Here is a 12,343-nt window from a genome sequence, read left to right as displayed (position 1 = left end):
AAAAAAGTGAGAAATTTGCGTAATGTTCTGTACTTGAAAGTCTTTTCAATCGAGATAATTACGTACAGCGAAAACATGATTTTGTCAATACATTCATTGCCTTGGATGTTTTGATTACCGTATTTTCCGCACTATAAGGCACACCTAAAAGCCTTTATTTTTTTCAAAAACTGACCATGCGCCTTATACAGTGCGCCTTATATATGGATCAATATTAAGTCGCAAAGTCTCGCAACAAAGGCAAGCAGCCGCCGACTGGATTTTTCCTCGTAGGCGATGTGGTCCGCGGTGTATGCTGGGATACATATGCCGGCGTTTCATTTCCTAGCCAATGTGTCAATCATCATTTGAATCGATCACTATTGGCTAAAGTTATTCGGAGGTAAAGGGGGCGGATCCTTTTGTACCATTTACAGGCTTACATAGGCTAAAGGGGCAAAACAAAGCCTGCAATTGGCCGAAAAAGATGAATGTGAATAGCAAGTTTGGTTGTCTATGGCATAGAGGAAACATGTTTTACCATCTGTATTTGTAAATATTTTACTCTCCTGGATTTACTACAATCACGGATATAAGAGGACCATGGTTGCACATTATTATTGAACGCTACGACTTCGGTGAGCTACTTTGGCTGTATATTTTCCCAGTATCTTGTTTCAGAGTGATCTAGATGTTTCTGTGATGGCTCTTTTTTTAAATTAAACTCAATTCCAAGTGTTTATTGTCATATGCACAGTAAATTTGCGAGCGAAAAAGAAAATAGAAACTAAGGAATGAATGGCATTTCTTGAATCCCAAGACTTTAACCTTCCGAATGATATTTGGAACGATGCATTTGAGTGACATCGTACGGACACCGCATCCGCACGTGTCAACGACACGTATTTGATTCTTTGCAAGCTTTCGGAATGTTAAGGGGGTAATAAGTTTGACTGAACTATCTGACTGTTTTGTCGACGTTCCCATTGTAGCGCCTTATAATCCGGTGCGTCTTATGTATGGAAGATATAGGACCAAAAACTATTTTTCAGGGGTCGCCCTATAACCCGGTGCGCCCTATAGTGCGGAAAATACGGTACATTCAAAATTTCGTTATCAGATTTGATTATGGTACATGATGAATTGGTGCGTCCTTCCGGACTGTACAAAAGAGGACACAGTTTTATTTAAATTTTATTTGAAACAGAAGGTGGAAGTAATTTTTGTGCTGGGCTTGTTTGCTCTACACCACATACTAAAATACATTGAAAATATTAACAAAGAATGTATCTAAACATTGACAATTATTTGATTATTTAGTTAATAAAGCTTAATATACTGGTGATAATCTAAAAGTAAATGTTTTTTAACAATTTACCGTATTTTCCGCACTATAAGGCGCACCGGGTTATAGGGCGCACCCCGAAAAAATAGTTTTTGGTCCTATTTTTGACATATATAAGACGCACCGGATTATAAGGCGCTACAATGGGAACGTGGACAAAATAGTCAGATAGTTCAGTCCAACTTATTACCCCCTTAACATTCCGAAAGCTTGCAAAGACGCAAATACGTGTCGGGAACACGTGCGAATGCGGTGTCCGTAAGATGTCACTCAAATGCATCGTTCCATCATTCGGAAGGTTAAAGTCTTGGGATTCAAGAAATGATAACCATTCCTTCGTATCAATTTTCTTTTTCGCTCGCAACTTTACTGTGCATATGACAATAAACACTTGGAATTGAGTTTAATTTAAAAATAGACACTCCATTCCATCCATTATCTGCACCGCTTATCACAGAAACATCGAGTTCAGTCTGAAACAAGACAATATAAAACCGGGAATAGCTCACCGAAGTCATTGTGTTCATAATAATGTGCAGGCAATGTCCTCTTATATCCATGAGGGTAGTAAATCCAGGATAATACAATATTTACAAATACAGAATAGAAAAAAATGCTTTCTCTATGCCATCGGCCACATGCTATACGCATTCATCTTTTTCGGCCAATTGCAGGCTTTGTTTCGCTGTTTAAGCCAATGGCAGCCTGTACATTATAAAAAGGATCCGCCTCTTGACCTCCGAATAACTTTAGCCAATAGTGATCGATTCAACTGATGATTGACACATCTTTTTCGGCCAATTGCAGGCTTTGTTTGCCGTTTGAGCCAATGGCAGTCTGTAAATGATAAAAAGGATCCGCCTCTTGACCTCCGAATAACTTTAGCCAATAGTGATCGATTCAACTGATGATTGACACATCTTTTTCGGCCAATTGCAGGCTTTGTTTGCCGTTTGAGCCAATGGCAGTCTGTAAATGATAAGAAGGATCCGCCTCTTGACCTCCGAATAACTTTAGCCAATAGTGATCGATTCAACTGATGATTGACACATTGGTTAGCCAATGAAACGCCGGTAAATAAATCCCACCATCCACCGCGTACTACTTGGCGTTCGGGGGAAAATCGAGTCGGCGGCTGCAAGTTAGTTGGAAAACTTAATGTTGATCCATAAATAAGGCGCATTGTATTATAAGGCGCATGGTCAGCTTTTGAAAAAAATAAAGGCTTTTAGGTGCGCCTTATAGTGCGGAAAATACGGTACACTACCTTTCAGTAGCGCTTCAATGCCTCTAATGAACAGTGTTCCTGTGCTCAATTGTGCTGCTGCCGAAGTTCCCCCAACCCCACAATGGTGTGCCGTGGCACACTGGTGTGCCGTGGCCTTGATGTTTGGGCTAGTGTGTCACAGCTAATAGCCCTAATTTATCTTATCATGCCCTTTTTTTTTAGTATATATACTTTCTACCAGTGATCATTTAAACTGGGTTCAGACGGATGCCTTCATAATGTTTAAGTTTTATTGTTGTGTTTTCAAGGATTGAAAACTGCTTTTATTTTGGGTGGAGTGTTTGCAAATGCTTGAAATAGTTTCTCAATAAGTTTGCTAAAATAATGCTGACACTGCTCTCTGTTGGCCCGGCTTTGCCATTGAATATTTTTCTTCCATCGTGATTAACGGCAGCTGGCATTAGTTTGTATGCCGTTGTCCTATGGGACAGGTGCATGCTACACTTAAACAGGGCACTAATTGTGTATTCGTTAGAGGTAAGATCTTGGGCCGGGTTCTGGCTTAGAATGTCAATCATGAAGTCGGGCCTAGCTGGGCTTCTCTTCTCACGTTTTTTTGTTTCTTTCCTTCGCGGAGGATCTGCACATCCTGCACTTACTTTTACTCAAGTCATTATTTAGATGACTGCTATTTACTATTACTTAAGTTATATTTTTCCAAAGTAAAAGTACTCTTACTTGAGTAACACACTTCGGAGCCCAAAACACAAACTTATATTACCGTAAATTCCGTACTATAGAGCGCACCTGATTATAAGCCGCACCCACCACATTCCGGGAGGAAAACCGATTTTGTACGTACACAAGCCGCACCTGTATATTAGCCGCATGCGCCCACATTGAAAAAATGCAATATAAACACGAAATGAATCCATACACAGTCCAAAAAACACAGCCGGCAAAATGAACGGAAAATGATACCGGTACTTAAGATTTAATGCAGTGCCCGTTGAAAGTAATCCACGGAAAAAAGTATATTTCCAAAGGTACGGGTGGGAAAAATATATATCCATTATTGTCGGCCGCGTCCACAAACACGTCTCACCTCTACTCCACTTCCCGTCAGCCCGCGTTTGCCCTGCCCCTACTTTCTCATTTGCTCGTATAAAACATATCAGAATAAGTTTCTAAAATAAATACATTTCAAAAATATACAGTTGCAAATACATATTATACATGGTTACACATATTTACATAGAAAGACGGTACACAGAGAGAGTTTTCAAAGCTTTAATAATAATATAACTTTCATCCCAAACCGTGCCTGTGAAGGGTAGCCAAACGCTACTAGCAACACGCTCGCAACACAGTAAACAGCTCTGTTAAAAAAACATACCGTACTTGCAGTGATGCTATGTCCTTAGCTTGGCCTTGGCCTTTTGATTTTTGCATTCCGGAGATGGAATAAGAGCTTGCTCTGTCCTCTCCACGCATCGGCCCGGTATTGCAGTACCTCCGGGAACGGTGCATTCGCAATGATCGCAACAAGGCTTTAGGGCTAGGACCTTAGCTTAGCCTTTTGGCTGAGAGTAAGTGTCCCGGCTCCTAGGCTTTGTAGCATATAATGAACTGACCGATAACGGATAATGGATAATGAATAACGAAGATAGATCAATAACCCTTAAAAACCCCAAACCCCCCCCCTCACCTTACTCCTTATATCTGATGTCATCAAAGTCGTCTTCCTTCAGTATGGGAAAGAGACTTTGTCATATGGACGTCGTCCCACGCTCCCTTTTTCAAAAACACGCTAGCAACACGCTCGTAAAGTAGAGTCTACGTGCAGTTGCTCTGGTTCCTTCCATATCGGACTGCTCGAATGCGTTTAGCTTGAAAGTTGCGTCATGTGCCTTTCTTTTTGCAATTTGCATGACGAGGATATGTCTACGCTAATTTAATTTGTGCACAAGCTAAGAAGTTGCAGTCCAAATCTTACCTTTTGTATTCGAGCGCCGCTGACGGCCGTTAGAAAAATCACATAAATTGGCCGCATCACTGAATAAGCCGCAGGGTTGAAAGTTTGGGAAAAAAGTAGCGGCTTATAGTCCGGAATTTCCGGTATTCAGATAACTATCATAAACGGCATGCTCCAAATAATGAAATCCAAAAAAATGTTCATCCTCGGACTCAACCCTTCCTCACCCCTGTTCTCCTTGTAAGTTTAAAATGCACTGATGTCTACTCTTATTTTGAGTGTCTACTAAACTATGACCTTACCACGGTCTATCTCTGATTTTTTATTGATTAACTCTGGGTGCACGTTTGATGATTGAGTTAAACCGTACGTGACTGAGGAAGGAACCCAAACTTGTAGCTCAGTAGCTCCGGTGCCAGCTTTTATGTTTTTCGGGGTACCTGCGGATCCTTGAAAAGTCTTAAAAGGCATTGAATTCGATATTCTAAAAATAAAACCTTAATTGGCAATAAAATATCCGCAATCCAATTTTCCAAAGTCTTAAAAATGTGATAACATTAAGAAGATTTAGATTTGTTTGAACTGAAAATATTTATTAAGCTTTATGAAATTAAATGATCTGCATTTGAATATAGCGCTTTTCAAGTCAATGAAGACTTCCCAAAGTGCTTTACAATGTGCTTCACATTTTACCCATTCACCCAAACACACACACACCAATAGCGACCATGCAGCCATGCAAGGCGCCAACCTGCTTATTGGGGGCATTAGGGGTTCAGTGTCTTTCCCATGGACACTTCGAAATGTAACACAGAGGAGCTGGGATTCGAACTGCGATCTCTTGATCCCAAGACGATCGCTCTACCTCCTTTGCTACTGCCATCAACTTTTTTAATAATTCACAAATTTACTTTGGTGGCAACATGGTGTGACAATAATAAGTATCAAAACGGTGATGTGGTTTCAGTTGGGCACATGTCTTAAATCTACCCACAATACAAATAGCATCTTGGGAAGGAAATGTTTACTTGGACCATGGTAAAGTGTACTGTCTGATGAGCGTTTTTCGCCATGGCTAGAAGCTGTCCCAGGTAATGTGTACGAAGCACGATGGATCGTGTAAAAGACGTTTTTGTGTTGCTTTGTGTGTCTCAGTTTTGGGTTTTTTTCGACTTGGTCTTAAATTTGATTTCAAAGAGGCATTCAAAAAGTCTTAAGAAGTCTTGAATTGAACTTGCCTCAAGCCGTAGGAACCCTGTTATTATTATATTTATAAAAAACATACTTAACCCAAGTAAATAAAACCAGTAAACTGTATGTGTGTATGTGCAGAGTGAGTTCATGGTGGAGGAGCATGAACTGCAGAAGGAGAAAAACCCGGAGCACTACATTAACAAGTACTGGGACCAGTGGTACACCATCGTCCAGCATCAGATTCCGTCATTCCTCCAGAAGATGGCTGACATGATACTCGGCACAGGTAATGCTACCTCTCTCCAACAGAGGGAGCTCTGACCAGAGACTGCGTAATCGGTCGTCGCAGGAAAGTACCTGAACGTGCTGCGGGAGTGCGGCCGTGACGTCACCTGCCCTGATGCCAAGAAAGTGGTGTACACATTGAAGGAGAGGGCCCACGTGGAGCACATCGAGAAAGCCTTCAACTATGCAAGCAAAGTGCTCCTGCACTTCCCGTTGAAGAAAAAGAAGCTGGTGACCCGCCTCAGGTACTGAAAACATTGTAATCTTATTCATTGTTATGTGCGCTTTACCGATCCCTTAAATGCCTAAGTTGTTGGGGCTGCTGCTGCTAGATCGCTTCAAGTCGTCTAATGATGATTTTTAGGAACGACGTGGAACGAATTCGATTGTGCTACGAGTACCGCAAATTCGGATCCAACTGCCCATCGTTGACGGTCCGCGATGAAGGCGGGGCAATCGACCCATAGGTGTTCGGCCGATTCCTCACTCTCCCCACAAAGTCGACAGATGTCGGTGGCCGACTTGCGGAGGAGTTGTTGGGGCGCCACTATTTGTGGTGTGTCTTGGGCAAGTCCAGCCTGGCGGCACCCATCCCTCCCCAAGCCATTCATTTTTTCCCCCTCACATGAAACGGATAATTCTAGTTACCAGTAGCAGGAGAAGCCTTCTGATCTGACTCAGATAAAGCACCTGTCTCATCTGGTTGCCGTTGTTGGTGTAAAGCAGGGGTGTTAAAGTCAAATGGACGAAGAGCCAAATCAAGAATTTGAATACAACCCAAGGGCTGATGAAATGTTGAAAATAAAGAAGCTGCTAACGCTAGTGGCTTGCGTTGTGTCGCAATGTTAGACAATACTAAAGATAACGGCTAATGGCTAAACCTAAATATGCGCTCAGTTTAGGCTGATGACAGCCCCAAATCAAATAAAAATAATACTAAAATAAGGGGAAAAAGGTATGCAGTGTTATTAATGTATTCAATATTCCAATGATTGAATTGATCGACTCAAGATGCCGATGCGATGTTAGCTGCTTAAAAGTGGTGTAAGTTTAAAACATTGTACTTGCTGACGCTATCTTCTGGCTCCTTTAGTTGCGTGTGCAACTATGTGAAATTCTTATACACGCTCAAATAAATTCTTCCTTTTTCATCTTTTTGGGGGTTTGGGTTGGCATTTTGCCTTTTTGAAAGAGGCCTCACTTTCACCATTTTCATCCTCCAATAAAAAAATTAAAAAAACACGATCATACGCGTGATATCACTCTGCCTCCCCCAGATCCCCCGCCTTTTTTACTTCAGCGTAATGCACTTCGTGGCCGGAACACCAATGATAAAAGTAAAATAAAAGCAGATAGGCATGGTAGAAAAAAATATAAAGGCTCTTTGAACTCAGTTGCCAGGGTTTTCACGGGTTCTTGAAAAGTCTTGAAATGGCATTGAATTCTAAAAAGAAATAAGGCCTTAATTGGCATTAGAATGTCTTCAATCCAGATTTCCAAAAATAAAAACCCAAATATTTAGTAAGATGTATCAATTGTCCACATCCAGGGAGTGCAAAGGTTGTTTTTCTAAGCATGTGTTTTTATGATTCTACACTCGATTTTGGTCATGAATATGGCAGTGTTATGTTTTTCAAAAAAGTTTTTCCCTGGACCAAAAAGTCATTTTTTTTTCATGCATCATGATAGAAATGCCCCATGAATGTAGCAGAAGAGTTCTTAGGAATAAGCAATTATCTGCCAGTGTTGGCTGAGAATCCATGAAGTACCGTCACATCCTTTTTATTCATTGTTTTCCATGTCTAAAACTTTGGAGAATGCAATGTCTTCGAGATGGAAATTTTTTACCCGGACCAAAATGTGATTTTTCTATCCATCTACTATCTATCTACCCTGGTCCTATCCCTCAAGAGAGGTGACCGACAGCAAGACAAAAGCATACAAAAACAAAGAAGATAAAAAAGGTAAAAAGTAGCAAAAAAAAAACATTTTTGGACCATGGCCTACCCAAACACAAACAAGTTAGGCACCTCTGCACCTAAGTTGGTCATGCTTTCTTCCCTCCAGATGAAACGGGAAACAAGAAAGCGGCCATGTCACTCTGGTCAGGGTGATACAACACACTCTTCTGTTCAACAGCAGGGCCCGAAAGCTTTTGCTGGTTTACCCCTGCCCATTTCTTAGAACGCGTCCAAACATCCTACTATCCTTTCACAACACCTCTTCACTCATTCCTATCACAACAAGAACTCTAGCTTCTACTAGATTTAGACCTCTTTCCTGCGGTGCACTCATAACACCACCCATCCACGTTAATCGCGGCCTTCCTCTTGGTCTCCCTCCATTTACTTCTGCTCTGTGGATCCTCTTCAACATTCGCTCCTCATCTATCCTCTCCATGTGTCCAAACAAACCGAGTACTCTTTTATCCACACGCTTGCTCAGTTCCACTACTACTCCAGTTCTGTCTCTCACAATTTCATTTCTCAATCTATCCAATTTTGTCACTCCTAACATACTCTTCAAACACTTCATCTCAAAAACATTTAATTTCCTTCTTAAATCTGCGTTCAGTCTCCAAGTCTCTGCGCCATACAATACAGTTGGCACAATACCACTCTCATACAGTCCCCCTCTTAACATCCATACTCATACTCTTGTTGCTCATCTCTCTCTTCAGAGCACCTAAAACCTTGATTCCTTGATTCACTCTGTGCAATACCTCGCACTCCATTCTACCAACTGCAACCACATCACAACCAAAGTACCAAAAGCTTTCAACTTCTTGCAGCACCTGTCCATGCAACCTTATTTCTAATGCCATGCTCACTCCATCACGTGAACACTTCATCACCTCACTCTTCCCAACATTCACACATAACGCCTATCACACACTCTTCCAAACTCCAATACCAGCCTTCTCAATGTTTCCTCAGAAACGGCTACAAGCGCTGTGTCATCTGCAAACAACTGACTTACCTGCCACACCGTTCCACTGTTATCCATCATCATCTATCTCGAAATACTCTTCCATTTACCTCTCTCACCACACCATCCATGTACACATTAAACAGCCATGGTGACATCACTCACCCCTGTCTCACTCCAGTCAACACAGGGAACCACTCGCTTGTCTCACTCCATACTCTTACACATGTTCAGCTGTTCACATAAATTCTCTTCAATGCTTCTAACGGCTTTCCACCCACTCCATACATTACCATCGCCTGCCACAACGCCTCTCTATCGACCCTGTCATACGCCTTTTCCAAGAAAGCCAAATAAACATCCTTACCTTTTGCAAAATATTTCTCAGTGTGATTTTAAAATAATTTTCAATAACATTCGTTGAAAATGCCTACAATACATCTGGTGTTTTTTTGTGTGTGTTTTTTTCGATTCTGTAAATTAACTTTGATTTCCAAAGGCATTAAAAAAGGTCTTAAGTTTAACTTAAGCTGTAGGAACACTGAGTTGGGCATTAATAACACATACCGTATTTTCCGCACTATAGGGCGCACCCCCAAAAAATAGATTTTGGTCCTATATCTTACATAGATAAGGCGCACCGGATTAAAAGGCGCTACAATGGGAACGTGGATAAAACAGTCAGATGATTCAGTCAAACTGATTACCCCCTTAACATTCCCAAAGCTTGCAAAGAAGCAAATACGTGTCGTAGACACGTGCGGATGCGGTGTCCGTACGATGTCACTTAAATGCGTCATTTCAAATATCATTCGGAAGGTTGAAGTCTTGGGATTCAAGTAATGCCAAACATTTCTATGTTTCTATTTTCTTTTTCGCTCACAACTTTACTGTGCATATGACAATAAACACTTGGAATTGAGTTTAGTTCACTCAACTCATCACAGCAACATCAAGATCGTTCTAAAACAAGATATCGGGAGAATATAAAGCCGCATAACTCACCTAAGATCTCACGTTCAATAATGATACGCAATCATGGTCTTCTTACAACCGTGAGTGAAGTAAATCCAGGAGAGTAGAATATTTACAAATACAGACCAATAAAACATGTTTCTTTATGGTGTACTTGAGCAAGCTTGCTAAGCTTGCCACGCCATTGCTAAACTCGGCCAATTGCAGGGTTTGTCTGGCCATCTAGACAATCCGAGGCTCCGAATAACCAGCCAATAGTGATCGATTCAAATGATGATTGACACATTGTTTAGCCAATGAAACGCCGGTATATAAATCCCAGCATACACCGCGGACTTGCTACGCCATTGCTAAACTCGGCCGATTGCGGGGTTTGTTTTGGCCATCTAGCCAATCCGAGGCTCCGAATAACTTCAGCCAATAGTGATCGATTCAAATGATGATTGACATTGGTTAGCCAATGAAACGCCGGTATATAAATCCCAGCATACACCGTGGATTAACCCACGTTCGGGGGGGGGGTTAAGAGTTATTGTTCTATCTTCGTTATTCATTATCCGTTATCGGTCAGTTCATAATACGCCACAAAGCCTAGGAGCCGGGACACTTACTCTCAGCCAAAAGGCCAAGCTAAGGTCCTAGCCCTAAAGCCTTGCTGCGATCATTGGATAAAACCGAGTCGGCGGCTGTTGAGTAAGTTGCGAGACCTTGCGAATTTTATATTGAGCCATATATATGGGGCACTGTGTTGTAAGGTGCATGGTCAGCTTTTGAAAAAAAATAAGACTTTTAGGTGTGCCTTATAGTGCGGAAAATACGGTACTTAATAGAGAAATTATTCAATTTGAAACATTTTAAGGACACTTTAAATTATGCATCCCATCTTTAAGCAATGCTATTTGCTCTTGTGTTATTCACAGCTAGCGCACCATCAAAGCATAGACAAAACTTCTACTCATGCTAACAGCTAACCCCTTAAGCTAATTAGGTACTGACTACTTGGATTAATTTTGTGTGATAAGATTAATGTTAGGGGGACACTCAAATTAAGGTGATAGATCTTATCGTCAGATAAAAAATCCCAACTTGTTTCTAAGGCCCTTGAGCAGGAAATGTGCTTTAGGTACCAGCAATTATAGACACGAGCACGATCCAGGAAGATAATCTCGTATGTGCAGTTATTGTTATATATTTTGGTTTGAACAATTTTATTGACACTATTAACAGCAAATAAACAATGTGAGGTTTGAACAATTTTTCTCGATAATTTTAGCAACAAATAAGCATATTCACAATTTCGTTATATCTGACAATATGACATTTTAACAATTTTTTCAACATTTTTAACAGCAATTAATGGTTTGAACAAATTCATTGACACTAATAACAGAAAACAATCTTGTCAATCTCAACAGCAATCAAGCACATTCACAATATTATATTTCTTAATTATGTATTTTTCTATTTTCACGTATTCTCTGGCGTTTTTGATGCCCTTTGCTTCAATTACAATCGAGTATTTTAACGTGGGGCTTTGTATAGAGGGTTCCGCGCTTTGTGCTAAAAATAGTAACACGGCTTCGTGCCGGCATCTTTGAAGTCTGTCGATTACAAGCGGCGATAGCGAGAGGAGCAAATATTTACTCAGTTTGTCTATTTATTTACTCAACTAGCTTCGTTTGTGTACGGATTTTGTCCATCAACACTATGGAAAACTACGTAGAGAGTTTAGACAAGCAAGCACGCGAGCGGTACGCTGCGAAGTTGCATTTTATTGGAAAATTGGATCCCTACAAAATTAAAAACAAGGACTGGAAGTCTGATCCCGATTTGTTGCCGTGTGTGACTTACATCGAACTTGTTAACTATCTTATTTTCCACCCAAGTCCCTTTTGTGAACTGAAGGATTTTCAAAATTACAAAAGTATGGAAGCCTACGACAGATTTGTTGAGGAATCCTCTTACTGTGTTTGTCAAGGTTTGTGATGTGGCGAAAACATGCGAACATTGGATGATACTACACTGAAACTCAAAACGCTATCCCGCCCCCTCAGCCATTGTAAATTAAAGGTGTTAATTATTAGCCTTTCATCTAAACAAAGATTGAAAATAAATACAATTGCAAACAGCGCATACTTCATGTTTGTTTGATACATGTGTATGGTGAAGTAGTTATTTAATAATGTTATCCACTGAGAGAGAAGAAATATCTCATCAAAGTGTATGAAATGCACATTTACTATGTCTCATCTCATCAGCCGTACTGCTTATCCTTATTAGGGTCGCGGGGGGGCTGGAGCCCATCCCAGCCATCTCCAGGCAGTGGGCAGGGGACACCCTGAACTGGTTGCCAGCCAATCGCAGGGCACACAGGGACAGACAACTCATTCGCTCATTCACACCTAGGGACAATTTGGACCGGCCAATTCACCTG

The 12,343-nt window shown here is 41.0% G+C and overlaps 1 protein-coding gene and 1 pseudogene across 5 annotated transcripts in view; both read left to right on the top strand.

Moving 5' to 3' along the window:
* LOC148346986 (gamma-tubulin complex component 2-like) overlaps window positions 1-12,343 on the top strand; it is a 56,226-nt gene that overhangs the window by 26,009 nt on the left and 17,874 nt on the right. For all 5 annotated transcript variants that reach the window (XM_088322968.1, XM_088322967.1, XM_088322966.1 and 2 more), the window contains 2 exons: window positions 5,862-6,007; window positions 6,071-6,251. In XM_088322968.1, the coding sequence (XP_088179094.1) occupies window positions 5,862-6,007; window positions 6,071-6,251 (327 nt within the window). The remainder of the gene's footprint in view (window positions 1-5,861; window positions 6,008-6,070; window positions 6,252-12,343) is intronic.
* Window positions 3,973-4,087, top strand: LOC148346987 (U2 spliceosomal RNA; annotated as a pseudogene).

The sequence above is a fragment of the Urocampus carinirostris genome, chromosome 19 (genome assembly GCF_059441175.1).
Source record: "Urocampus carinirostris isolate Australia breed hairy pipefish chromosome 19, RoL_Ucar_1.0, whole genome shotgun sequence".
Lineage (NCBI taxonomy): Eukaryota > Metazoa > Chordata > Actinopteri > Syngnathiformes > Syngnathidae > Urocampus > Urocampus carinirostris.
Note: the sequence above shows the minus strand (reverse complement) of the source record. Positions and strands in the feature narration are given on the sequence as shown.